The 27,979-nt window shown below is 45.0% G+C and overlaps 1 protein-coding gene across 4 annotated transcripts in view; it reads left to right on the top strand.

The window, feature by feature from the left end:
* Positions 1 to 27,979, top strand: part of LOC127620882 (cytosolic acyl coenzyme A thioester hydrolase-like) — a 164,868-nt gene that overhangs the window by 4,299 nt on the left and 132,590 nt on the right. The window contains exons 1-4 of one of the 4 annotated variants that reach the window (XM_052094219.1): positions 2,082 to 2,223; positions 3,499 to 3,616; positions 3,761 to 3,790; positions 5,345 to 5,501. In XM_052094219.1, the coding sequence (XP_051950179.1) occupies positions 2,198 to 2,223; positions 3,499 to 3,616; positions 3,761 to 3,790; positions 5,345 to 5,501 (331 nt within the window). In that variant the 5' untranslated portion in view covers positions 2,082 to 2,197. Of the gene's footprint in view, positions 1 to 2,081; positions 2,224 to 3,498; positions 3,617 to 3,760; positions 3,791 to 5,344; positions 5,502 to 27,979 lie in introns of those variants that run through there. The other 3 variants (XM_052094218.1, XM_052094221.1, XM_052094220.1) reach the window with 3 other exon arrangements.

The raw sequence follows: 27,979 nt of genomic DNA, 5'->3' as shown, positions 1-27,979 counted from the left end.
GCATTTCTATCGGGAAGACACACAGGCTTGAGTGAAGTTTGAGATGCCATTTATTTGATAGATGTAAAACGGGAGGTAATGTCTCTCTCTTTGGCGTAGGCCCCGTCCGGCAGTCCGAGGGAGTTGTACCCAGAACCGTCATGTCCTGCCGGAGATAGGAGGCAGGGGCGAGGAGCCTACCCCCCTGCGGGACAGGGCTCAACTGGTGGTGGTGGGGAGGTGGAGGTTGCAGTGTTAGCACACCGAAACAGCAATGTGATAGATTGTGAGAGGACTTATAAAGCAATGGCTTACGTGTGATTGGCTAGGAGTTACCCAGCTAATGATGTGATGATCTACACCTGCTGGTCTTCCCGCTAGAACTACGCTCCACTTCCATTTATGTAATAAATAATAAATTGATAAATTGTCACACATTATACATACATTTCTGCATATACATGGTGAAATTATTTATTTTTCACATATCCCAGCTAAGCTGGGGTCAGAGTGCAGGGTCAGCCATGATATGGTGCCCCTGGAGCAGATAGGTTCAGATTGGAAGTGTGGGTTAGAGCTGCTTTGACTTATAAAAAGCACTCAAACATTTTGAGTTTGCTATTCATAAGAAGCATCTGCTGAAGTGGACCATGCCTTGCACAAAAAAAAGAGATCTCAGAAGACCTACGATCAAGAATGGTTACTTTGCATAAAGCTTGAAAGGGTTAGAAAGTTATCTTAAAGAGCTTAGATATTCATATGTCCACTGTAAGACAAATTGTCTATAAGTGGAGATGATTTAGTACTGTGGCTACTCTCACTAGAAGTGGCTGTCCAGCCAAGATGGCTAAAAGGGCACACTGCAGAATGCTCAATGAGATAAAGAACCCTAGAGTGATAGCTAATGACTTGAAGGAATCATTGGAATGTGTTAACATCTCTTTTCACGAGTCTACTATACAGAAAACATTAAACAGACAAGGTGTCCATGGCAGGACACCATGAAGGAAGCCTTTGCTTTCCAACAAAGACATTGCTGCATGCCTGAAGTTTGCTAAAGACCATCTTAACATTTCTTAACACTTCTGGGAAAATGTTTTTTGGACTGATGAAACTAAGGTTTAATTGTTTTTTGTGCTTTTTGTGCTTTCAAATGCAATCCAAAGTATCAGTGATATTAAAAAGTCTTTTTAGCATGCATAATAAAAGAAACAACAGCATGTCACCAAAAATTTATGTTTGATACCTTTTTCTTTATTTTTTGTTATATTCATATTTTGTAAAACCCATTAACTTATAAATATCCAATCTTATGTGTGTGGTATTTACTGAATTTTGAAAAGTATTTTCTTTAATTTGGAAATGTAAGTGTATTTGAGGTTAATTCATAAGGAAGGGGGGGGGGAGAGAGAGAGAGAGAGCGAGAGAGCTTGGTTTTCCTGTTAATGTTGCAACTGCAACCTGTTAATGATGCAGACTTTCTGGCAACAATTTACATCTATATGTGCCATCAGAAATATTCAAACAGCATTTTTTTCTGAATAGTATCTGTTGTTATGATGTTGATTGGAATGAACACTTTAAATACTGCAATAAGCTGCAGGAGACATTGAGTTGGAGCTCTTTGACTATACTTTTCACATACCTGTCATGTTATCTAATTACTTATCTAATTTCCCATGTCAATAATGATAGATCATTTAAATTGATTTAAACAGATGATTTCATATATCATTGTTGTACTACAGTAAATGTATTTATGATGGTTGAAATATAAAAAATAAAATACAAAAAATAAAATACCTTAATTTTGTACTGTAATAAAGGGGAAAATACTGTATTACATTCATGAGAATCATCTTTGAGAATGAGATGAGAATATTGGAGGAAATGTGCTTAATTATCATGAAAATAATGTCACAATTGAAAAACATTCTTCAAACAGTTTAAAAAAAATATTCCTATAACTCAAGATTATGCCATTACAACCTCCATGAGCTGTCTTATTTAATTGGTGAATGACCACAACATTTTAATAAATGTGGGAGGAGTCTGAGCAACTGAAACGCATCACAGTGTTGAGGAAGTTGATGCTGTCATAACTGAAAGTATGTATTTATGAAGGATATGAACGAATGGCTTTTTTGTTGATGTATTCATTGTTCTGTGTGGAAGCATCAAGTACTTCTCAAGACGGTCTTCAAACTTTTCAGAAGTCATGATTTCTCTTTATGAGCTTAGCAGGTAGAGTCACACACATCACACTCTACAATGTTTCAGCATTTTCAGTTTGTCTGCTTTGTATATTGTAGTGTTTTGCATGGATTTTAAGTGTATGTTCAACAATTCAACTAGTAAATGTCAAAACTTTACACTTGGCACTTTTTGGTTTCATGAACATTTAAATGACAGTAGTGACATGATTTAATGTCTGTTAATTTGATGTTAAAGATGACTGGGCAGAATTTCTCCCCAAACAGGTTAGGGAGATAATCGTTCTGAGTTGTTGTGTGAACTTGCATGTTTTTGCTTTCATTCATAATATACTACAATCAATGAACTACAAGGTTGTTAGGTTCTTTCTTGTAGCTTAACTGGTAGAGCACGGCTATAGCAATGCTGTCATGGCTTTGATTGGAGGACACATACTGATCAAATGTATATGGATGTTTCTTCAATGTTGGGAACTTTCATGTCCCAGGGTTTGATTTTTATTCAAACACACAGATTTAACCATTGTTCTTTTTTTTATAAGGGTCTCATTAAAACTTTTGTATGGACAGATTTGCTTTAGCCATGACCCAGACTTTCCATATAAAACTATGAAAATCCAATATAAAAATACCAATTATTACATGTTTTTAAAAATTCTAATCTAAACACAAAGTGAAATAAACATCAAATGTTTCAAAATTTGTTGTGATGGTGGTGGAAAAGGCCAATAACCGATTAATCGGCTGATAGATTTTCAAAACCGATTTATAGAATGATCAAAGTTATTTGATCAAACAGATTTCTTAGTATTTCCTTACTATGACAGGCACATAGTAACACTACCTCTGATATTTACATTTATGCATTTGGCAGACACTTTTATACAAAGCGACTTACAGTGCAATTATTACAGGGACAATCCCCCCAGAACAACCTGGAGTTAAGTGCCTTGCTCAAGGGCACAATGGTGGTGGCAGTGGGGTTCGAACCAACGACCTTCTGATTAACAGCCCTGTGCTTTAGCCACTACACCACAAAATATTCTTCACCATATAAAAATCACTTGTGAGCAGGCTGTTTTTATTGGCCCTCATTTCCAATCAAGCTGCAATTCTGTCAAATTATGTAAAACTGTGAAAATATTATTTAAACGTGTGTATTTAGGATACATAAAATGTGAGCAACTGTTGGAAATTAACCTTAGCAACACAAAGGAGTTGGCCATTTTATCTAAAAATATAATCATACAACCTTATTAAACCTAGAGATGACATGTGATCAAGGTTGTATTTTATGCTCTTTCAGGATCATGCGTCCTGATGATGCCAACATTGTTGGTAATGTTCATGGTGGCACTATCCTGAAGATGATTGAGGAAGCAGGATGCATCATTGGAACACGCCACTGCAACACACAACGTGGGGTGAGTTCCTCTTCCTGCTGCCTGGAAGTCTTACACAATTGAGTAAACACTGTTTTAAGGAACAGTGTTGAATGTGAGGCTTTGGTTGTTGATTTTCATGCAGGCAATAAATTAATCACCATCTTTTTTATTTCTTTCTATCAGACATGTTTTTCTGGATCAGATGTGGATAATGTAAATATGAAAAACTTTCTAACTGGATGAATCTCACAAAACCTGTCAAGTGAACATGTGTGGGTCCAATTTCACCCACAATTCGAAATAAATACGAAAATTAGATTTTGCTTAAAGAAAGTCAATTTTTAGGACCATTTATAGTACACTTTCTCTGACAGTTATCATTACTGTAATGCAATAAATATCAAATTTTAAATGTTGTAATGCAAATAAAATAGTATTTGCTGTATATAGTAAAAAGTATTTATACATAGTAGTAGTATTTTTTGTACTGTCTGAAATAAATTTTTATAATAAAATAATAATAATTGTTTTGCAGCATATTAAAGCATTTTAAAACGTAATACAGTAAGACATTTCCTTCTTTTGATTCAGGGGTAAAATGTGACCTGGGCAGGGTTTTGTAAGATTCATCTGATTACATTTTTGCATTATTTATCTTTCAGGAAAGAGTTCATTGTTGATGTATCACACTTCAGTCATAATTGTTATGCCCATCCAGCTCTGCAAATCGAATGTAAAAAAAAAGAAAAAGAAAGAAAAAGAAAAAAAATAAGAGCTAAGGTGAAAATAGTCTGTACTAAAGCAAGGGATATCTGTACATAATGGATCTATTTCGGCTGGGGATGTCACAACACTCGCAATACACAACATTTTAAAACATGCACACAGAAGATCTCCTAAAAACTTAAATTATGTTTACACACTAATATTTTCCAGAGTAACAGTTTTAAGATTGTTAGCCTGTCCCTGATTCACACCTGCTGAAAAATGGTGCTTGTCTTATGTAGCCTGTAGAGGGCACTACAAAGTCATAAATTGAGTTTACACACATTACAGAAGTATCAACATATGGGGCAGGTTCTTTGTAAATACTGTTATAACTGAGTTGTACTGTCCTAGTCTAAAGCATACTGTAAAATGTATTGACTTAATTTCAAATCTGACATACACTACCGGTCAAAACTTTTGAAACACTTGAATGAAATGTTTCTCATGATCTTAAAAATCTTTTGATCTGAAGGTGTATGCTTAAATGTTTGAAATTAGTGTTGTAGACAAAAATATAATTTTGCCACCATATTAATTTACTTAATTAAAAAACTAAAATGTAATTAAAATTGGACCAAAAAATATGACTTGGACCAAATAATAAAGAAAAGCAGCCAATAAGTGTCCAATATAGATGGGAACTCCTTCAATACTGTTTAAAAAGCATCCCAGGGTGATACTGTACCTCAAGAAGTTGGTTGAGAAAATGTTAAGAGGACATGTCTGCAAATTCTAGGCAAAGGTTGACTACTTTGAAGATGCTAAAATATAACACAGTTTTGATTTATTTTGGATTTTGATTAGTCACAACATAATTCCCATATTTCCATTTATGTTATTCCATAGTCTTAATGACTTTACCCTTATTCTAAAATGTGCAAAAAAAAAAAAAAAAATAGATAGATAGATAGATAGATAGTAAAGAATGAGTAAGTGTTTCAAAACTTTTGACTGGTAGTGTACATCTGCACAAACATAAACATTTGTTTTGGCGAACAGGATCGCTGCTTAGCTGCTCTGGCCCGGGTGGAGCACACTGACTTCCTGTATCCGATGTTCATTGGTGAAGTGGCCCATGTCAGTGCTGAGATTACCTACACCTCCAAACACTCTGTGGAGGTGCAGGTGAATGTACTTTCCGAGAACATAGTCACAGGTTAGTGAGCATGTAGCTATTATTGACATGATTATGGTGGAATTATTTAAGACTGTTTAGGCCCAAAACATAATCTGCGCAAGTACGTGAATTCAGACGCTTCTAGCTAGGCAAGTCCTTGCATTCCAAAATGTGTCAAAAGCGAAGTTCATAACACAAATCAATCTGTGTTGCCACAGTGGATATTGTCTCTTTCAGGTGAACTACTGGCAGAGCAACAGTTTTGATGAGTATCTTGCCTGCAACTTTCTAAAGTTAATTAAATATTGACATGTTTATAGCAAGCTAGCTGAATAACACATCCGGGTTGATGGCACAGAACTTTGACAGTAAATGTATTGCGTACTGAAATTTGTAACCTCCAGAATGTTTGCAAGAAAACATTTCAAGTATGTACAGTGGGACTGGCCACAAGCATTCACATCTGCATTTGCGTACTTGCATAGATTGGGTTTCAGGCACAGTCTGACACAACAACACTTACACAACCAATTGTGTGAATTTGAGACAGGCCTATCAGTTTGTTGAGTCAACACCTGAAGGGGGTGTTCATGAAACCTGTTTGCTAACAATGTTTATTTTTGCATTAGAACACTTCAGTCAGGATATGAAAGTATTTTTTTCCATAGGCAAATTCATTTTTAACGATAACTTATAAACATTTAAAAACATACCTACCTTGACCACGGTTGTTAATCAATGTTATTTCAACTTCATTGAAAAAAGTTTAAAGGAATATTCCAATAAAAAATAAGCTCAATTGACAGCATTTGTGGCATAATATTGATTACCACAAAATGTATTTTGACTCGTCCCTCATTTTCTTTAAAAAAGCCAAAATCTGGGTGCAGTGAGGCACTTACAATGGAACTGAATAGGGGCAATTTCAGAATGTTAAAATACTGACTGTTACTAAAGTATACTGTAGCTACAAGACAATATACAGTATGTGAACATGATTTTAGTGTAATACAATCACTTACTAACCTTTTCTGTGTAAAGTTATAGCACTTTTACAACATCATTGCATGACGATGTAATGCCAGCAAACCCTAAAATTACTGTAAAAATTATAATTTAAACAACTTTACAGCTCAAATAAAACATGAATTTAAACAGAAGAATGAATGGAAGTGCTTTTATAAAATTATAAGCCTCACATTTCTGCATTTAAACCTTTAAAAAGTGGCACCATTCACTTCCATTGTGAGTGCCTCACTGAAACCACGATTTTTGCCTTTTATTTTTTTTTATTTTTATGAAAAGCATTGACGAGTTGAAATTTATTTTGTGGTAATCAACATTTTGCCACAAATGCTGTCAATTGAGCTTAACTTGTATTGAACCCAGAATACTCCATTGATAGCAGAATTCCTGGTGAACAACAACACTACCCATGATCCTGAAGAGAAAGAGCCACTAATCAGAGAATCGCGGCCAACGAATTGTGGCAACAAAAAAAAACTCTGCAGCGACTGACCACTTTCATGATGCACTGAGAATGACACAAACGAGTCGGTCCTCCTACACTCTCAAATAACTTACTGAATATATTTGTAAATATTTGAATATTTTCCACTAAATAATTTCTATCTTTTTTAATTTATGTCATTCACAATACTTCATGGGATTGTTGTTCATTTCCTCATTAAAGAGTACACAGTCTTGTATCTTTGCCTTTCCATTTTCAAATACAACGTATTTCTTCAAATCAAAGTTTGTGTTGCTGTCATTCAACTCAGAGCTGGTTGGTTTGGTTCATGGCTTACAACTCTTCTATGAAGGATTTTATGAAATTCAACTCTGTATCTCATTGGATTGTGGTTTTGATGAGACAGGTCAATATCTTAATAACAGTGAACATGTAGTCCTTACAAATACTGTATGTAGTAGATTACACTAAACAAAAGATTACACGAAACAAGTGCATCTAATAATTAGACACCATAAAGCAGGGAGTGTATTGTTTATATCTTCTTCATCATAGATGAACCAGATTTGTCAAAGGATGGGATGAGCCATCAGCCTGCATGAATAATTGAGATTCCATTGAAGCTGATTAAAATAGGTGTGGATTGATGTATTGTGTACATGCATTTTTCTGGGTTAAAGGGCAGCTTTTATGACTTTAGGTGCTCATTTCTGTGCCAAAGTTCAATGTGGTTTGAGACAATAAGGAGTTTTGTGATTAAGTTTGAAATTAACTTGTAATTGAGTATCAGCTAAATTCGGGAGACTGAAGGGGCGGTCACACTGCACTTTGTGCTCCATTCACTCCCATAAATGCATCCAAATGCAGGAGACCGGAAACGCAAGCTCAAACAAAAACAAACATACAAATGTTTAAGTATGGTGAACTCTGACTTGTTGTTGGTGAACTCTGACTTGTTGTTTGTGATGTATTATACTAAAACCAGAAGCCCTCCCACATGACTTCATATTCTGGTTCGTTGTGTTGTCAGAAAACGTTTTGCATTCTAAAAGCCTTGTGTGAATGTCCCTTGATGGAAATTGTAAGACACTAGACTCAAATGGTCTAGACTGATCAGAATATTATCAGTAGGGCTCTCTATCTCTTTCTCTATCTGAGAAATCTAAGAGTGATTTTGTGAAAAGTTTTTTTTGATGCCCAGTATTTGTCTAAAGTTCCCCGTCTGTCGCCCACTTTGACGTTTTGTTGAAGAAGTGACCGTAGGGGTCTCTCTTGAGAGCCTCGCACATCTCTGAACTTGAGAAAAGGCCAATGAGAAATTGGCAGACAGAATTTGCATGTCCCTCCCCCGTACATACGGGTATAAAGGGAGGGAAATGCGTCTGTTCATTCATAAATTTTCTTCGGAGCCGACCGGTTTTGTGAGCAGCGAGCTGTGATTTCACAAGACTGTTCATCTCATCTCTCAGAGCGTATGCTGTTGGATCTATGGCGCATATCAGAGGCTTTGTCCTTCTCTGCTCGGCAGTGCAGCTTTGCCCCTGGGCGCTTCGACAGCGCTCTCTAAAAGAGAATCTTTGTAAAAGAGTTTAATTCTCTAAAAGAGCAATGCACAGCGGCGTTGAACGTCCTATTTAGGATGCGTCTTTATAAAGATGCCCTTCCGCCCCTGTGTAGTTCCTAGATGCGGTCGAGTGCTCTCCGCTCCTGATGGTCACAGGTGCTGCCTCATTTGTGGATGGTCCGTGTTCTCACTGCGAGAACCTTACCATGGCAACGTTGCGGTCGTGGCTTTCCTACCTAAAAAGGAACGCAACTCCAGCTACCCCCTGCATCGCTCCTTCTTCCCACGGGATTGAGGATGACCCGGCTGGCGATGGAGGCGATTTGGGGATGGCAGCGGGCTCCCCACAAACCACCCGCCCCCCGACCCGCTCGTTGAATTCTGCTCGGGCTCGGGGTGACAGCGGCTCACCTCACGGCCAATTTGCCTATCCTCTTGAGCCCCCCTGAGCTCGCATCAGAGAGTGTTCTGGCGTCTGATGTGGAAGACTCGACTGGGCTGCCACCCTCGGGTCAGCACACCCAGTCAGAAGCTGACACCCAGATGGCCGACATGCTTGCCCGGGCTGCTGTCATCGTGGGGTTGGACTGGTACCCTCCGTCCTCCCGACAGCCTTCGCGGCTCCTCGGGTCTGCGCGCTGCTCACAGCCATGCACCCCCTGGTTCTTTTCTTCCCGGAAGTGCATGATGAGCTGACGAGGTTGCGGAGGGCACCTTTTACTGCCCGTAATCGAACCCTCGCTCATCCCCTCTCACTACCCTCGGCGGTCTCCCAGGTGGACAGAGTGGTTGCGATCCACCTGTGTCCTGAGAATGCCACAACCTGGTGGGATCGCCCGGTGCTCCACTCCAGGGCCTATAGGATGACGTCGTCACTGACCGACAAAGCCTACAGTGCCACAGGACAGGCCACTTCCGCCATGCATGCCATGGCCCTCCTGCAAGTCCACCAGGCCAAGGCACTTAAAGATCTGCACTTGGGTAGTCCTGACCCCGACGTGTTGCAGGAACTGTGCTCAGTGACCAACCTCGCCCTCAGGGCCACGAAGGTCATAGTGCGGACACTCGGGCAGGCGATGGCCACCCTCATGGTTGAGGAATGACATCTGTGGCTGAACCTGGTCAAGATGCGGGACGTGGACAAAGCACGCTTCCTCAATGCACCTGTCTCCCATTTCGGTCTCTTCGCCCTGCAGTTCTCAGCGGTGAAGAAGCAGACGGAGACCATCTCTCATATCATGCCCCGCCGTGCCACCAGCACGGGCCGTGCTCCGTCTGCCCGCCGAGGGCATCCTCCTGCGGCTTCCAGAAAACGTGCTGCTCTGCCTCAACCTGGGCCCAGCTCTCAGCCCCAGCGCCCCTCAGGAAGCGTACGCCCCCTGTCTCACAAACACCCTCCAGGATCCGGAAGGCTCCCAAGCCTTCCTGAGACAGACGACCCAGAGATCGAGACGTTTGCTCAGAAGCTGGTAAGCAGACCACTCCGTCCCCCGGGAGGGCCGGGAAGAGAATCCTCAGTTCAGTTTGTCTTCCCAAACCTACATTCTCAATAAAAGAGCAATTTCCTCTTTCTCTGGGTCACCTGGCCAGCAAATGCCATACTCACGGCACCCTGTTGCCACACCTCAACAGTCCCGGCAAATCGGACGCAGACCTCCCGCCTCCAAACCCACGACTGTTTCCCCCCGGTTTACGCTTCCATGGGACCTCCTCCTCAGTCACTAACCCGCCCCCTGATTTTGCCCCCTGAGGGCATTTTACCTGCTCCGCCCCGTTGCGAAGCCCCGCCGGGTATGTCAAAAACAATCGGTCCATTAGTGCCCCTAGCACAGAGCTTGGATGCATGGCTTTCACTTCCCAATCCGTCACGCTGGCTGGCCAAGACCATCCGACTCGGTTATGCAATTCAGTTTGCCAGTTCAGTTTTGCGGAAAACGTGACTCTCTTACTCAAAGACGCGATACAGCCTGTCCCTCCATTCGAGATGAAGAAATGTTTCTACAGCCCTTACTTCATCGTACCCAAGAAAGGCAGCGGGTTATGACCGATCTTGGACTTGGATAAACTCCCGTTCAAAATGCTCACGCAAAGACACATCTTAACTTGCGTCCGGCATCTAGATTGGTTTGCGTACTTCCACGTCTCAATCTTGCCTCCACATCGACCATTTCTACGGTTCACATTCGACGGCAAGGCGTATCAGTACAAGGTCCTCCCCTTCGGCATGTCCCTGTCCCCTCGTGTCTTTACGAAGGTCGCAGAAGCTGCCCTTGCCATGCTTCGGGAAGCAGGGGTTCGCATACTCAACTACCTCAACGACTGGCTCATCCTGGCCCACTCCTGAGAGTTACTGTGCGTCCACAGGGATCAGGTTCTCAGGCACCTCACCCGCTTAGGGCTTCAAGTCAACTGAGAAAAGAGCAAGCTCACATACCGGGCAGCCTCAACGTGGCAGCGGACGCGCTATCGCGACAGGGTACTCTCAGCGGAGAATGGAGGCTCCACTGCTAGTCGGTCCAGTTGATTTGGGAACGGTTCGGCAAGGCACAGGTAGACATATTAGCCTCCCGAGAGACCTTCCACTGCCCGCTCTGGTACTCCCGAACAAAAGCTCGTCTCGGGACAGACACGCTGGCACACAGCTGGCCCAGGGGGCTGCGCAAGTACGCATTTCCCCTAGTGAGCCTTCTTGCACAGGTGCTATGCAAGGTCAGGGACGATGAGTAACAAGTAATTTGGTGGCCCCCTACTGGCCCTCTCGAACTTGGTTCTCAGATCTCGTGCTCCTCGCGACAGCCCCTCCCTGGCGAATTCCCCTGAGGAAAGATCTTCTGGCATCCGCGCCCAGACCTACCACCTGCAGTCATAGACACGATCAACCAAGCCAGAGCTCCCTCTACCAGGCGGCTTTACGCCCTGAATTGAGCTTGTTTGCGAACTGTGTTCTTCCCGGTCTGAAGACCCACAGAGGTGCGCAGTCGGGTCAGTGCTCTCATTTCTGCAGGAGAGGTTGGAGGGGAGGCTGTCCCACTCCACCTTGAAGGTGTATGTTGCCGCAGTAGACGCAGTAGATGGTAAGTCTTTGGGTAAGCTTGGTAATCAGGTTCCTTAGAGGCACCCGGAGGTTGAACCCTTCCCGGCCAAGCCTGTTCCCCTCCTGGGATCTCTCAGTGGTCTTCTCAGGCCTTCAGAGACCCCCCCCTTCGAGCTGCTAGAATCAGTTGAACTCAAGGCCCTCTCCCTGAAGACGGCCCTCCTGATCGCACTCGCCTCCATCAAGAGGGTCGGGGATTCTCTGTCAGTGACATCTGCCTGGAGTTCGGTCCGGCAGACACTCATGTCATCCTAAGACTGCGACCGGGCTACATGCCCAAGGTTCCTACTACTCCCTTCAGAGACCAGGTAGTGAACCTGCAACCACTGCCCCGGGAGGAGGCAGACCGAGCCCCTTTATTGCTGTGTCCGGTATGTCGTCCCATTCGTTACAATGTTTTTGGACATGTAACAAAAACCTTGTTAGCAACTCAGGCAAACCAGTTTCAAAGAGTTTTATTATACATAGTGCGCAATGTCTATGTATAACTTCCAGGGCTGGACTGGTAGCGTATCAGTACAAGGTCCTCATATCATATCGGGCATAGCATATCGGGCATTTTCCCTGTGGGCTGACACACTTTTGGGCAGATCAGGGGACGAATGGGCCGCAATAAGCAACAATGAGCCCCTGCATTATGCTGAACGGACCACAAAACGCCACCACGATATGCATAAAAGAACAGCAAACAGAGCTTTAGATGTTCTGAGCAGCTCTTCTCTGCTTCGGCTGACAGTGGAAAGGGAACACTGTATCCAAACAGAGGCTTTCCCACTGGGTGGTTGATGCCATAGCATTGGCCTATCACACCCAGTCTATGCCTGCCGCCTTGCGGGTTCGAGCAGACTCGACGAGAAGTGTGGCATCCTCGTAGGCACTGGCCAAAGGCACCTCCTTAGCAGACATATGCAGAGCAGCGGGGTGGACAACACCCAATATCTTTACGAGATTTTACAGGCTCAGGGTTGAGTCGGTTTCATCTCGTGTTTTCTCAGGTCCGAGCTGGTAGAACTCTGTAACGTGGTAACAACTGACCGGGTGTACTGCTTGCACCTAGCGCCTTTTCCCTCTGCTGAGGTGATATTGTGAGCTCTTATCCCAGGAGATCCCACTAACTCAGCTACCTGGATGACTCCTCCCTAGCCCTCTGGTCCAAACCCTATGCGAGTACTCAAATTACTCTGTACTGGAATAGGTGCTCCACAGGTCAGGCCCCCGTGTGTACTTGTCCCCGAGTGGCCGAGGAACAAGCTACGGCATATCGGAGAACTGGCGAATAAGTGTTTTTTTTTTCCATCTCTCTCCACTCTCTCTCTCTCACTTCCGCTCCGCGTTGGCCTTTTCCCTCTCATTTAATTTTTACAGTGTTTTTATGGGGGGTACTACACTGTTACAGGAAGTACCCCCCTATTATTATTATTTCTGTATCCCTCCCCTTGTCCCCTCCTTCATCCAGGTGGACGGGGATGACCTGCCGGCAGATGGGACTTCGGGCACGCCCTCCCCCAGGGAAAGGGGGGGGGGGTGTACATCATACTGGGGGCTCCTCTGCCTGAGAGAACGAGGGAGGAATGTGGCAGGGCGGAGGGCAGGGCCGGGTCATGATTCTACAAAACACGGGCCCTTGTCAGGCTAATCAAGCCTCCGAGAGGGATAAAGGCCAACTGCGGAGGATTGTGCGGGAGAGAGAGATCGTTTACGGACATGTCCGTCATGTGTGTGTTTGTGTCTTTTGTTTCAGTTTATAATTAAAATATAATTTATATTGTTAAGCCGGTTCTCGCCTCCTCCTTTCCATTGAACTCCTTTCCATTGAACAGCTTTACAGTTACATGTACAAAAAAATTGTAACGATTGGGACTTGGAATAATTTTATCAATATCTAATTTTGCGGCTACACATTGTGAAAAAACGTCAATGATTAACTGACATAAACAAAGCCCTGTTACATACTTTCTCTGCTTATCTGCTGTCATCTCTGCTTTGCTATGACGAAATAGTTTAAGTACTAATAGAGTACAAAATACGATTTTTTCGTTCCAACCTTGCTGTTATTTTAGCCACAAAAACATTTGACGGTGGGACCACTGATTTAAAAAAAGAAATAAAAAAATCACATCAGTTGGTAGCGTGATTATTCGGCCTTCACACCTCAAGATGTGAATTCGTTTTCAATAATTCAATGATTGGAGTCTGCTTATAGCACGGTTACCATATGTAGTATGTGGAAAACTGGGAGTGGATCATGGAGTCTAGTCATAAAAATGTAATTCAAGTCAAGTCAAGTCAAGTGGTTTTTATTGTCGTTTCAACCATATACAGTTAGTACAGTACACAGCAAAACGAGACAACGTTCCTCCAGGACCATGGTGCTACATAAAAACAACAAAGGACCAACATAGGACCACATGAGACTACACAACGAAATAAAATACCTATATAAAAAAACCTATATATATCTATATAAAGTGCACGTGCAAACATGTGCAAAAAGTACAGGACAGTACAACAAATTACTGACAATGAACAGGACAATAGACAGTGCAGCGCCGACCAGTACTCAGTAGTGCAAAAAGATGACAGTTTCTAAAGATGTAAACATAACATACTATGAGATAGTGTTCTATGCACATAGCAGTTATTGAGGTAGCAGACAGTTATAAAGTGACAGTTATTAAAGTGCAACTCAAGACATGTGTGTGTCAAACCAGTCTCTGAGTATTGAGAAGCCTGATGGCTTGGGGGAAGAAGCTGTTACACAGTCTGGCCGTGAGGGCCCGAATGCTTCGGTACCTCTTGCCAGACGGGAGGAGGGTAAAGAGTTTGTGTGAGGGGTGTGTGGGGTCGTCCACAATGCTGGTTGCTTTGCGGATACAGTGTTTTTTGAAAATGTCTTTGATGGAGGGAAGAGAGACCCCAATGATCTTCTCAGCTGTCCTCACTATCCTCTGCAGGGCTTTGCGGTCCGAAACGGTGCAAGTCCCAAACCAGGCAGTGATGCAGCTGCTCAGGATGCTCTCAATAGTCCCTCTATAGAATGTAGTGAGGATGGGGGTTGGGAGATGTGCTTTCCTCAGTCTTCGAAGAAAGTAGAGACGCTGCTGGGCTTTCTTGGTGATAGAGCTGGTGTTGAGGGACCAGGTGAGGTTCTCCGCCAGGTGAACACCAAGAAATTTGGTGCTCTTGACGATCTCCACAGAGGAGCCGTCGATGTTCAGCGGAGTGTGTTCACCTTGTGCTCTCCTAAAGTCAACAACCATCTCTTTTGTTTTGTCGACATTCAGGGACAGGTTGTTGGCTCTACACCAGTTCGTCAGCCGCTGCACCTCCTCTCTGTATGCTGACTCGTTGTTCTTGCTGATGAGACCCACCACGGTCGTGTCATCGGCGAACTTGATGATGTGATTCGAGCTGTGCATTGCTGCACAGTCGTGAGTCAGCAGAGTGAACAGCAGTGGACTGAGCACACAGCCCTGGGGGCCCCAGTGCTCAGTGTGGTGGTGGTGGAGATGCTGTTCCCGATCCGGACTGACTGAGGTCTCCCAGTCAGGAAGTCCAGGATCCAGTTGCAGAGGGAGGTGTCCAGGCCCAGCAGGTTCAGCTTTCCAATCAGGTGCTGGGGAATGATTGTGTTGAATGCTGAGCTGAAATCTATGAACAGCATTCGAACGTATGAGTCCTTATTGTCTAGGTGGGTGAGGGCCAGATGGAGGGTTGTGGTGATGGCATCGTCCGTTGAACGGTTTGAACGATACGCAAACTGCAGTGGGTCTAGTGAGGGGGCAGCTGGGTCTTAATCTGCCTCATGATGAGCCTCTCGAAGCACTTCATGATGATGGGTGTAAGTGCGACGGGACGGTAGTCGTTGAGGCAGGACACTGAAGACTTCTTTGGCATGGGGATGATGGTGGTGGCCTTGAAGCACGTTGGAACAACGGCGCTGCTCAGAGAGATGTTGAAGATGTCGGTAAGAACATCTGCTAGCTGGTCTGCACATCCTCTGAGCACTCTGCCAGGAATGTTGTCTGGTCCAGCAGCCTTCCGTGGGTTGACTCTACGTAGAGTTTTCCTCACATCTGCCGTGGTAAGACAGAGCACCTGGTCGTTGGGAGGAGGGGTGGACTTCCTCGCCATCACGTCGTTCTGCACTTCAAACCGAGCGTAGAAGTCGTTCAGCGCATCTGGAAGGGAGGCATCTTTGTCACAGGCAACTGATGTTGTTCTGTAGTTGGTGATGGCCTGGATGCCCTGCCACATGTGCCGCGTGTCACCGCTGTCCTGGAAGTGACTGTGGATTCTCTGGGCGTGTCGGCGCTTTGCCTCTCTGATTGCCCGTGACAGTTTGGCCCTAGCTGTTCTTAGGGCTGCCTTATCGCCTGCTCTGAAGGCGGAGTCTCGGGACCTCAGCAGCGTGCACACCTCCGCAGTCATCCACGGCTTCTGGTTGGAGCGTGTGGTGATGGTCTTGGAGAAAGTGACATCATCAATGCACTTGCTGATGTAGCTGGTCACTGATGCTGTGTATTCCTCCAAGTTGGTAGAATCGCCATATGTTGCAGCCTCCCTGAACATGTGCCAGTCAGTACACTCAAAACAGTCCTGAAGAGCAGAGATGGCTCCTGCTGGCCAGGTTTTCACCTGCTTCTGAAGCGGTTTTGTGCGTCTGACGAGCGGTCTGTATGCTGGAATTAACATAACAGAGATGTGGTCTGAGTAGCCGAGGTGGGGGCGGGGCTCCGCCCGTGCAGCGCCTGGGATGTTTGTGTAAACAAGATCAAGCCGTTAGCCCCTCTCGTTGCAAAGTCCACATACTGATGGAATTTAGGGAGCACTGTCTTGAGATTTGCATGGTTGAAATCTCCGGCGACAATAAACAGTCCGTCGGGGTGAGCGTTCTGCAGTTCGCTCATAGCCCCATACAGTTCACAGAGCGCTTCCTTAGCGTTAGCGCTGGGGGAATGTAAACTCCGGTTATGCAAACAGTGGTGAATTCCCGTGGTAGATAAAAGGTCTGCATCTAACAGTCACAAGCTCCAACAGCGATGAACAGTAACTAGAGACTAGCATAGAGTTCTTGCACCATTCCGTGTTGATGTAAACACACAAGCCACCACCGTGAGTCTTACCGCAGAGAGCTGTATTTCTGTCGGCACGAAACGAGGCGAGCCCGTCTAGCTGAATGGCGGCATCCGAACTCTGTCGCTGAGCCACGTCTCCGTGAAAACAAAGACGCAGCAATCTCTAAACTCACGCTGCGTAGCCTGCTGGAGTCGGATATAGTCCAGTTTATTGTCCAGGGAGCAAACATTTGAGAGCAGGATAGACGGAGAGCCAGCCGGCTAGGGTTTGTTTTAGCCTAGCATGGACCCCGCCCTCTTTCCGGCTTCGCTTTCACGACACCGCTTACGACGTCCTCTCCCCGGCCACCGGCATCAGGCGACGCCGAGGGCTGGAGGCCTGGTCTCCGCAGCAAGCCGAAAGCACGCGTAGCAGCCTCCTGCAGGTCATCATGCAGCTTGGTTTTTGCATGAGTCTTATATTTGAGTAGTGTCTGGCGATGGTAGACACGAACACTGGTTGCTCCGATGTCCATGTGTTGCAAAAGTCGGGCTTTTTTAACAAAAATAGCACCATTGTGGATCCGGAGTGGCCGCTGCGTGCTACCGCACCGCCATCTTGGATTTTTCTTGGATAATTCGCTACAAAATGCAGAATGTCATGGATTACAACATATTTGGACATACATTTGTTTGAATGCATAATTAATACAATTCAATTTGTGTGAGAACACTTAGTGGGATAATTAAACTGCAAAAGTCTGTGATTTAATTAAATATATAATCTGCAAGTGATGCACGCTTCAAAATGAATGTGTAAAGCCTGCCACTTACAGTATACACTGAAAACAACACATCATGATCATCACGCACGCTCTTGTGTGTGAGATGACAGAGAGCAGAGCACTGTGAAGTGCACAGCACATGCATACTACATATTTATTTATTGAAATCACAGCTTTATAGGATTAATAATCACACTAGGCCATGTAGCGAATTGCTTATCTGGAGGTGAGAAACTACAGTCAAAAACACAGAGAAATGGCTAAACAAAAGCACGATTGAAATGGACGCATGTGTTTTTGCTTAAATATTACACTTGCTGGGCACATAAAATATCCTGAAGAGTGAATATGTCTGTTGCATTTACATAGTGAATTCGTATCATACGTATCTTCATCTGCTTTCGTGCATTAAACATCTTTCTGGAGTACGTGTAAATGAGCTATTATAATTTGGTATCTGCAGAAGTTATTACTCCATCCCCGTCGTAACATCATTAATGACAGCTGTACTGTATATTGTTGAATCAACGTGGTTCAACGATAGATGTGTGACATAGTTACTACAATTTGGGAAGCAGTCATGATTAGCTAGTTCATTTCTCCAATGATGCATCATACTATGGTGGTTAAGCAGTGAGTTACGTAATTGTACGGAAAATGCACCCCTGTTTGGGGAACATTTTACTTGCTTTTAGTGCCACTCAGTTTCATGAACCATGTAATTTTTCCAAAGTCACATAATTTTCATGAGATCAGACTGGATTATTAAAATAATATTATAAGTTAAAAATGCATTAAGAATACCTATATAAATTGTATATATAATGTATTAGATGTAAATGCTTCATGTGAAGTGTTACCAAAAACGTTACCTTTGAACAACCTTAATTCAAGCCTTAAAAGCCTTTATTTATTCCTTGTCAGACAATGCATTTTTCCCCATAATTCATCCACTCTCTACAGTTGACATTTTATTCTCATTCATGTTGTACACGTCCTATGCATGTTTTGTTTAGGTGGCTCTCTGCAGCGGCCCTGGACCTTCTTTGCACTGCCCCTTTAAAGGCTCTTGCTGAGCTGCAGGGAACTACGCAGAATGGGGGCAGACTTTATGTGCTTCTGTCATGTTAATTTAACATCACGCATCACCAACAAAGTCAGCAGTTGCAGAAAGATACCTGCATAGGAAAGCAGTCTACTCTGCCAGAGCAGTGTCTTCCTTTAGAGTTTGAGCAAAACATAGAGCAAAACATTTGCAGTCCAATCTGAAATAAATATGTGCACATGTATAGACAGATGAATACATATGCATGCACGTTGCATTGCTTGTCAAGAAATGTCCTCACATTGCCAACGAATGAGTACTAAAAAAAGGTGAGCTTCAAAAAGCACATAAACAACAACAACAACAACAAGTTACATTTATATAGCGCTTTTCTCAAACTCAAAGCGCTTTACATAGTATAGGGGGAATCTCCTCAACCACCACCAGTGTGCAGCATCCACCTGGATGATGCGACGGCAGCCATAGTGCACCAGAACGCCCACCACACACCAGCTATTGGTGGAGAGGAGATGGTAGAGTGATGTAGCCAATTCAGGGATGGAGATTTTTAGGAGGCCATGATAGATAGGGGCCAATGGGGGAATTTGGCTAGGACACCGGGGTTAAACCCCTACTCTTTACGAGAAAGTGCCCTAGGGATTTTTAATGACCACAGAGAGTCAAGACCTCGGTTTAACGTCCCATCCGAAAGACGGTGCTTTTTTACAGTATAGTGTCCCCGTCACTATACTGGGGCATTAGGACCCACACAGACCATAGGGTGAGCACCCCCTGCTGGCCTCCCTAATACCACTTCCAGCAGTAACCTTGGTTTTCCCCAGGAGGTCTCCCATCCAGGTACTGGCCAGGCTCAACCCTGCTTAGCTTTAGTGGGCAACCAGGCAATAGCCACAGGGTGATATGGCAGCATAAAATCAATCCATAAGACTCCAGTGGTTAAGTTCAAGTCTTCAGAAGAAAGATGATAGGTGTGGCTGAGAAATAGATCAATATTTAAGTCCTTTTTTCTATAAAATCACCTCCCTGCCCAGTAGGTGGCGATATGCACAGAGAATACAAATTGCCAAAAACAAAAGAAGTAGTATGTGAAAGTGGGGAGTGGTTGTAAAAAAATTGCTTAAATATTTTACTGCCATTGTTCCACACCATCGGTGATGTGATCTGGTGCTCCACCTACTTTGATGTCTAATTTTTTTTTTATAGTATTTTAAAATACAATAACAGAGGATAACTGGTGTACATTGTTTCACTGACTGAGAAGGCATGTGCGCTGAAACGTCTAGGTTACGTATGTAACCTCCATTCCCTGATGGAGGGAATAAGACATTGTGTCGAAGAAGCGACACTAGGGGTCTCTCTTGAGCGACGAATATGCCTCTGATCTATGAAAAAAGGCAAATGAGAATTAGGCAGACAGTATTTGCATACCCCGCCCCTGGAAATACGGGTATAAAAGCGGGAAAATACGTCAAGTTCATTCAGGATTGTTCTGAGGAGCCGGAAATGGTCCGGCCACCACAGTGGCTCGGCTCAGCAACTTGGCCGGGAGGACACAATGTCTCGTTCCCTCCATCAGGGAACGGAGGTTACATACGTAACCTAGAAGTTCTCCGTCTGTTGCTCACTTCGACGTTGTGTCGAAGAAGCGACACTAGGCGTCCGATTTAAATCACGCCATGCGCTGAGCTGTGTACGTGTACTGCTGACACAAGAGCGGGCAAGTGTTTCACGTGCAAAGGCGACCAGTTGTGTCAGGTTGCACGTACCCTTGCCCGATGCCCCATATAAGTCGTCGGAATCCTTCTGGTTACACTAAACAGGGGAACAAGGTGACGTTTATCAACCTGGGAATGGGCCGAGCCTAGCCGGGCCTCTTTTCTCTCTATGTTTCTCGCATAGAGCCAAACGGCTGGGGCTCTTACATGCATCGTGGGAAGGGGGTCTTACCCAGTTTCCTATTCTTTCAGGGGGAAAAGACCCTGCGGAGACCACACCTGCTCAGAGACGGGGAGGTAAAAGTGGTGAAATACATCATATGGCCACTCAGGTGGAAAAATGGCGCGTTGGTAGATCCAGGAGGGAGGAGTTGCTACAACATGGTGACCGGAGGGGAGCTGGAACTGCCTAAGGGAGATGCGGGTCCACTTGTAAGGGGACCGTACCACGGAAAATACAAACAGGAGGAGTCCATGCCGGAGTCCCGATCAGTGAAGCACCTATTCCAGTACAGGGTAGATTTGATTACACGCAGTGGATTGGGTCGGTGAATTCCTCCGCTGAATTGCGGACCCATAGGGCTAGGGAGGAGTCATCCAGGGATCCGAATGTACGGGAGGGAAAGCGCACAGTTTTACTTCCATCGAGGGAATGGGCGCTAGGTGCAAGCGATCCACCCGGCCAGTCCGTCTGCGTGTTACCGAGTTCTACCGGCTCGGACCTGAGAAAACACAGGACGATACTGACTCAATCCTGAGATAGTAAAATCTCGCAAATGTATTAGGTGTTGCCCAACCCGCTGCTCTACATATGTCTGCCAGGGAGGTGCCTCTGGCCAGTGCCCACGAGGACGCAATACTCCTTGTTGAGTGTGCTCGGACCCACAAGGGGGTGGCACAGCCTGGGTGTGATAGGCCAATGAAATGGCATCCACCACCCAGTGGGAAAGTCTCTGTTTGGAGACAGCGTTGCCTTTCCGCTGCCACCAAAGCAGACAAAGAGCTGCTCTGAACGTCTAAAGCTCTGCGTGCTCTCCAAGTAGGTACGCAAAGCACGCACCGGACACAGCAACGAAGGGGCTGGTTCTGCCTCCTCCCGGAGCAGCGTTTGGTCTCTGAAGGGCGTGGTAGGAACCTTGGGCACATAGCCCAGTCACGGTCTTAGGATCACATGTGTGTCTGCCGGACCAAACTCCAGGCAAGTGTTGCTGACAGAGAACATTTGTAGGTCCTAGACCCTCTTGATGGAGATGAGCGTGATCAGCAGGGCAGAGAGAGGGCCCTGAGTCCAACTGATTCTAGCGGCTCGAAGGGGAGTCTCTGAAGGCCTGTGAGGACCACTGAGAGATCCCAAGAGGGGAACAGGCTTGGCTGGGAAGGATTTAACCTCCGGGCTCCTCTTAGGAACCTGATGATTAAGTCGTGCTTGCCCAAAGACTTGCCGTCTACTGCGTCATGGTGGGCCATGACTCCTGTGCAGCAATATAAACCTTCAAGGTGGAAGGGGACAGCCTCCCCTCCAACCTCTCCTGGAGGAATAAGAGCACTGACCTAACTGCGCACCTCTGTGGTTCTTCAGCCCGGGAAGAACACCAATTTGCGAACAAGCGCCACTTCAGGGCGTAAAGTTGCCTGGTAGAGGGGTCTCTGGCTTGGCTGATCATGTCTACGACGGCAGGTGGTAGACCAGCTAGATCTTCCAATGGCCTGTGGCTGCGTGCCCATTGCACACGGCGCCCCAACCCAATCTGGTGGCATCAGTCGTGACCAGGACGCTTCAGGATACCTGCTGCAAGGGCACTCCTACACGCAAAAAGCAGAGGTCTGTCCAGGGTTTGAATGTTTGGCTGCAGGCGGGGGTGACCTTCACACGGTGCATGCCGTGCACGCTCATTGGTGAGACGTGTTAACATTGAGACTGAGTCTAACTCCATGCTGAGAAAAGAGATGCTCTGAACCGGAGCGAGCTTGCTCTTTTCCCAGTTGACCTGAAGCCCCAAATGCTGAGGTGCCTGAGCACCTGGTCTCTGTGAGAGCAGAGGAACTCTCGAGAGCGGGACAGAATGAGCCAGTCATCGAGGTAATTGAGTATAAGAATGTCGGCTTCTCGGAGCGGGGCAAGGGCTGCCTCTGCGACTTTCGTGAAGACAGTGACAGTGACATGCCGAAGGGGAGGACTTTGTACTGATACGCCTGGCCATCGAACACGAACCGTAGGAAGGGTCGGTGTCGTGGAAGAATTGAGACGTGAAAGTATGCGTCCTTCAGGTCTACCGCTGTGGACCAATATAGATGCCGGATGCAAGTTAAGATGTGTTTTTGCATGAGCATTTTGAACGGGAATTCGTTCAATGAAATGCAAAGCCCGGTTGAAAACTCCCAGATTGGTTGTAAGCCGCCGCCTTTCTTGGGTACGATGAAGTAACGGCTGTAGAAACCCTTCTTCATCTCGGTTGGCGGGACAGGCTCTATCGCGTCTTTGAGTAAGAGAGTAGCGATTTCCGCGTGCAGGGATTTGGCATGTTTGCCATGTAGTGTGGAAAAGCTGATGCCCGCAAAGGGGGTAGGAGGCCTGTCAAACTCAATTGCGTAACCGAGTTGAATGGTCCTGGCCAGCCAGTGTGATTGGTTGGGAAGTGAAAGCCACGCATCCAAGCTCCGTGCTAGGGGCACCAAGGGTACGATTATTTTTGACTTACCCAGTGGGGTGGAGCAGCGGGGCGGAGAAGGTAGTATGGCATCGGGAGGCGAGGACGCATCCTGAGTCTCTGGTGCTGAGAAAAGACTCAAAGCACTTACCTTGCTGCGCACACCCAGTTAGTGACTAAGCAGGAGGTCCGGTAGAGGCGTCCTCTGGACCCGTTAGAACCGGCCATCTGGGGAACAGTCGTGGGGCTACGGGTGGTGGGTTCGCGTCCAGCGTGCCGGGACTGTTGAGGTGTGGTGGCAGAGTGCCGTGAGAACGGCATTTGCAGGCCAGGTGACCCAGAGACAAAGGAAATAGCTCTTTTATTGAGAATGTGGGTACCGCACCCCCGCCTAGGGGTAAATTCAACAAAAGATTCTCCTCCCGGCCCTCCCCCGGGGGGACGGAACGGTCTACTTACCTGCTCCGGAGCTAACGTCTTGGTCCCTGGGTCGATCATCTCAGGAGCACCTGGGAGCCTTGTGGGTCCTCGAGGGGTTCCGTGAGACGGGGGGCGTTGATTTCCTGTGTGGTGCTCGACGCTTGGGCTGAGAGCTGGGCCCGGGTTGAGGCAGAGCAGGTTGTTTCTTCACCACAGGAGGACACCCTCTGTGAGCAGATGGGATATGTGAGATGGCCTCCGTCTGTTTCTTCACCGCGGACCCGGCGGAGCTGCACCCGCTGCCGTCCCTAGATCGCCTCCATCGCCAGACGCATCGTCCTCAATCCCGTGCGAAGAAGGAGCAATGCGGGGGGCGGCTAGAGTGGCATGCTTTCTATTCAAAGCAAGCCACGTCTCCCAGTGAGAACATGAACCATCCACAAATGCTGCCTCGGTGTGATCGCAACCTGTGGCTGTCTGAAGTGGAGAGCACTATACCGCATCCAGGAACTACACAGGGGCCGAAAGGCATCTTGAAAAAGATGCGTCCTGAAAAGGACGTTCAACGCCAGCTGTGTATTGCTCTTTTAGAGGAAAATACTCTTTTAGAGAAAATCACTCTTTTAAATAACTCTTTTAGTTTTTGCGCCGTTGAAGCGCCCAGGGTCAAACTGTAGAAAGTCACTGAAGTGTGCCGTAGATCCAACATCAGGCAAGTGTCAGAGGAACAGGAACGGGTGTGTAACTCGCAGCTGACTGCATACAAGACCATCGGCTACAAAGAAAATTTCTGAATGAACTCGACGTATTTCCCCGCTTTTATACCCGTATGTCCGGGGGCGGGGTATGCAAATACTGTCTGTTTAATTCTCATTGGCCTTTTTTCATAGATCAGAGGCATATTCGGCGCTCACGAGAGACCCGTTGTGTCACTTCTTCGACACAACGTTGAAGTGAGCAACAGACGGGGAATGTCTGTTATGTTTATTATCTGAGTGCAGATCACCACTTCATAGTGTAAGCATTAGCACCACAAATGCAGAATGTAAACATGAGAAATTAGACAATTTGCATTTATATTACTTTAAATAATCACTGAGTGGTTAAAACATCTTGGTTATTGATCTCATGTGGATTATATTCATAGAATGAGGCATCTAGCAATGACAACAGATTTTAATATCACATTAGTTCATGTTTTACATGTAGTTTATTGACAGGACAGCATGCATCTCATGTTTAAATGCTCCACTAAACGCCGGCCCCAATGGTGTTGCCGTTGCTCAGCTGCAGAGTATGTGAGTGGAGTGGAGCGGCAACAATTTCCCCTCCATGCTCAAAGCATTCTTTAATCACTCTGCTCCAGCTCCACTCCGGGTTGTCCATTTCCCACTTCTCACTCTTTCCGTGCTCCTGGATTAGAGAAACCCTGCTCCGTGTTCGTTCCATGCCAAAATTAGCGCCTAACTACCTCTCCACTATAAAGTTTCAGTATGCTTTTTAATATCACAACCTTCCATGCAGAAGATGTATTAAATGAAAAAATAAATACACAATACTAGAAGAAAAGCTACAATGTGCTTTATTAGAACACTAACTTTAGCCCAAGACTAAATTAAATAATTGTTATAGCTTGCTTTTGAAATATACCTGCAGCATTCTCTGGGTTTGATCAATTAAGTGAATTGCTAGATGCAAAACAAAAAACAAATAAAAAAACAACAAATGAAAAACATTAAATTAAAAATATAAATTACCAAATGAAAAAAAAAAAAAAAAAAATGACTAGAACAAAAACAAAACATTAAATTAAATCAAATTAATAAATTACCTTACTGTCATGTTCTCTGTCTTTTGTTTTTGTACTGTTATTTTGAAGTTTAGTTTAGTTCCTGTTTTCTGTTTGGTTTTTGTAGTCCTTTGTAGTTTCTTTTTATGATTGGTTTTCCCCTGATTAGTTCTCCTTCCCTGATTGTTCCCCAGGTGTTCCTTATTCCCTTGTTTGTTCCTTTTTGTATATAAGCCCTTTTAGTTTCCTTGTTCCCTGTTAGTTCTTGCATGTGTTATGCTCTGTACTAGGTTTCCTTGGTTTTTTTCCCCTTTCCCCTTTCCCCTTTCCCCTTTCCCCTTTCCCCTTTCCCCTTTCCCCTTTCCCCTTTCCCCTTTCCCCTTTGTCCTGAGTTTTCCCCTGTTTTGTTAATAAAGCTACACATAGATCCACAACCTCTGCCTGCCTACGTCACACTTACATTATTAGGCCTATGTATTATTGACTATTATTTACTGTTATTGCACTTCTTTTAATTAACATTACCCTATGAACAAAACAAAAAAATTATCAGAATGTTCTACACTTTTTTTAATCAAAACTTTATAAGATTCACTACAGAAACCATACCCTAATCCACCATGTTGAAAGTTTCCCATCTCTGAATCTTGGGTATCAAATTTATCTTAGTTACTCAGTCTTAATTATGATGGGTTCTTTCATGTGCAACCTCCGATATATTCATATTTACGATAACACGTGAAGGCAGCATTTCTGTCAAAATACTCTGAATGCGGTTCATTGATGCCACAGCCATAATATGATTGGCTTAGAAGACTCGCGTGATCCAAGCTGACTTTTATGCTCTCTCTCTCTCCTCTAGTAAAATAGTGGAGGTTAATATCTTAGTATAAAATAATCTCTGCTAGACCTCTTGCATTCATGTCTCTCTCTTCGCAAAAATAGACAGTGTTTTTTAATACCTATTTAATACACAGACCTTATAAGTGCTGCACAACACCAATACATCAGATAACATCAACAGACATAAGGTTTCTAGAAACAATTTTTCCATAAACTTTCAAGCTTGACACACATTTCAGTTTGTGTATGCATTTGTGTGTATATACATGTGTAAACTCAGGCTAGGCCATCACGTGACTCTTCTGTTGGGTTACACACACACACACACACACACACACACACACACAGTCAAGGCCAATCTTGTCAACCTCGTCTAGCTCACACTCCTCAGGGGTCTCCTGCTTCCGAATGCATGGGCCGTGTTGATTGCATTGGCAGGACAGCCAACAGTTCTCCCACTGACACGCATGCACGCACACACGAATGCAAAGTCACATGAACACATTTGCACTCAGTCTTTAACTTTATCTTTATCAAATACACACAGTTTAGAATAGTACTAATACAGCATGTTTCCTACTGGATTTTGTTTTTGAAGCTGGGACCATTGAATCTCAATATGATGTGAATTATTTTTTCCATGTTAAAACACTTATAACAGCTTAATATGCAGAGTCAACCATAAGTAATTGGTTGGTTGATTCCCCTAAAAAATGGCATGGCATTGAATGGCATTGGCATACATGAACTGTTCTAATCTTTTGATGGATTCAGTTCTTGATCATAGTGAAGCAAATGTGTGTAAGTCCCCTAGAGCAATATTGACGCTTCACAGGATGTGTAAAAATCTTGGTCTTACAGATTTTTGGAGACTTTTGAACCCATCTGGTAGGGACTATACATTTTTTTCATCAGTCCATAAGGTTTATTCTTGAATAGAGGAATTTTTATATCTGAGTTCCTCACTTCATCTGTTATTGATTGCACATTTGGAAAATGGTTAATCTCACCCTGGTGAATTTAGAGGTGTTGCCACATATGGAGAAAAGGAAATCATATAGCTTGTGCTTTAATTTATCCCTTTTGCAAAATCCTGAATTCCAACAAATGTTAAAGGCTGAAATCAATGTTTAAATGGAGACCAACTGGTCTTCAATATCCTCTGTGGGCGTGGCTTGGGAGGCACTTAAGGTGGTTCTTAGGGGCCAGATCGTACAGTATGCCTCATTCACCAAAAAATCCAAAGCACGAGAACTTGTGGAGTAGAAACGTCTAGGTTACATATGTAACCTCCGTTCCCCGATGGAGGGAACGAGACGTTGTGTCAGAGAAGTGACACTAGGGGTCTCTCTTGAGCGCCGATATTCACCTCTGAACTATGAAAAAAGGCCAATGAGAGTTGGCAACCAGTATTTGCATGTCCTGTCCCCGGACATACGGGTATTTAAGCGGCGCAAATACGGGAGTTCATTCAGGATTTTTCTGAGGAGCCGGAAATGGTCCAGTGACGTGGCAGGGGAGACACAACGTCTCGTTCCCTCCATCAGGGAACGGAGGTTACATACGTAACCTAGACGTTCCCCTTCTGTTGCTCTCTCCACGTTGTGTCAGAGAAGCGACACTAGGGGTCCACTTACAAAGTGCCATGCGCTGAGCCATGTACGTGAAATGCTGGGAACGGGCCAGCCAGGCTGGGCCTCTTTTCTCTCTATGTTTCTCGCATAGAGCAACTACGGCCGGGGCCCTTACACGCATTGAGGGAAGGGGGTCTTAGCCCTTGTTTAGGGCGGAGAAGACCCTGCGGAGGCCACACCTACCCGTGAGGGGAGGCAAATTTTAGTGGCACATACATCAGATGGCCTATACTTAGGACCTATGTGGAAAAGTAGGTGCAGTGGTAGATCCAGCCTCGTAGAGGGGGGAAAGCATACAGCACGGCGACCGAGGCAGCTGTAACTGCCTAAGGGAGACACAGGAGTCAGCTCGTGAGGGGACAGTACCATGGCATTACACACAGGGGGAATCCGAGCAGGAGGCCTTACCTGTGGAGCCCCTATACCAGTAC

The sequence above is a fragment of the Xyrauchen texanus genome, chromosome 27 (genome assembly GCF_025860055.1).
Source record: "Xyrauchen texanus isolate HMW12.3.18 chromosome 27, RBS_HiC_50CHRs, whole genome shotgun sequence".
Taxonomy (NCBI): domain Eukaryota; kingdom Metazoa; phylum Chordata; class Actinopteri; order Cypriniformes; family Catostomidae; genus Xyrauchen; species Xyrauchen texanus.
Note: the sequence above shows the minus strand (reverse complement) of the source record. Positions and strands in the feature narration are given on the sequence as shown.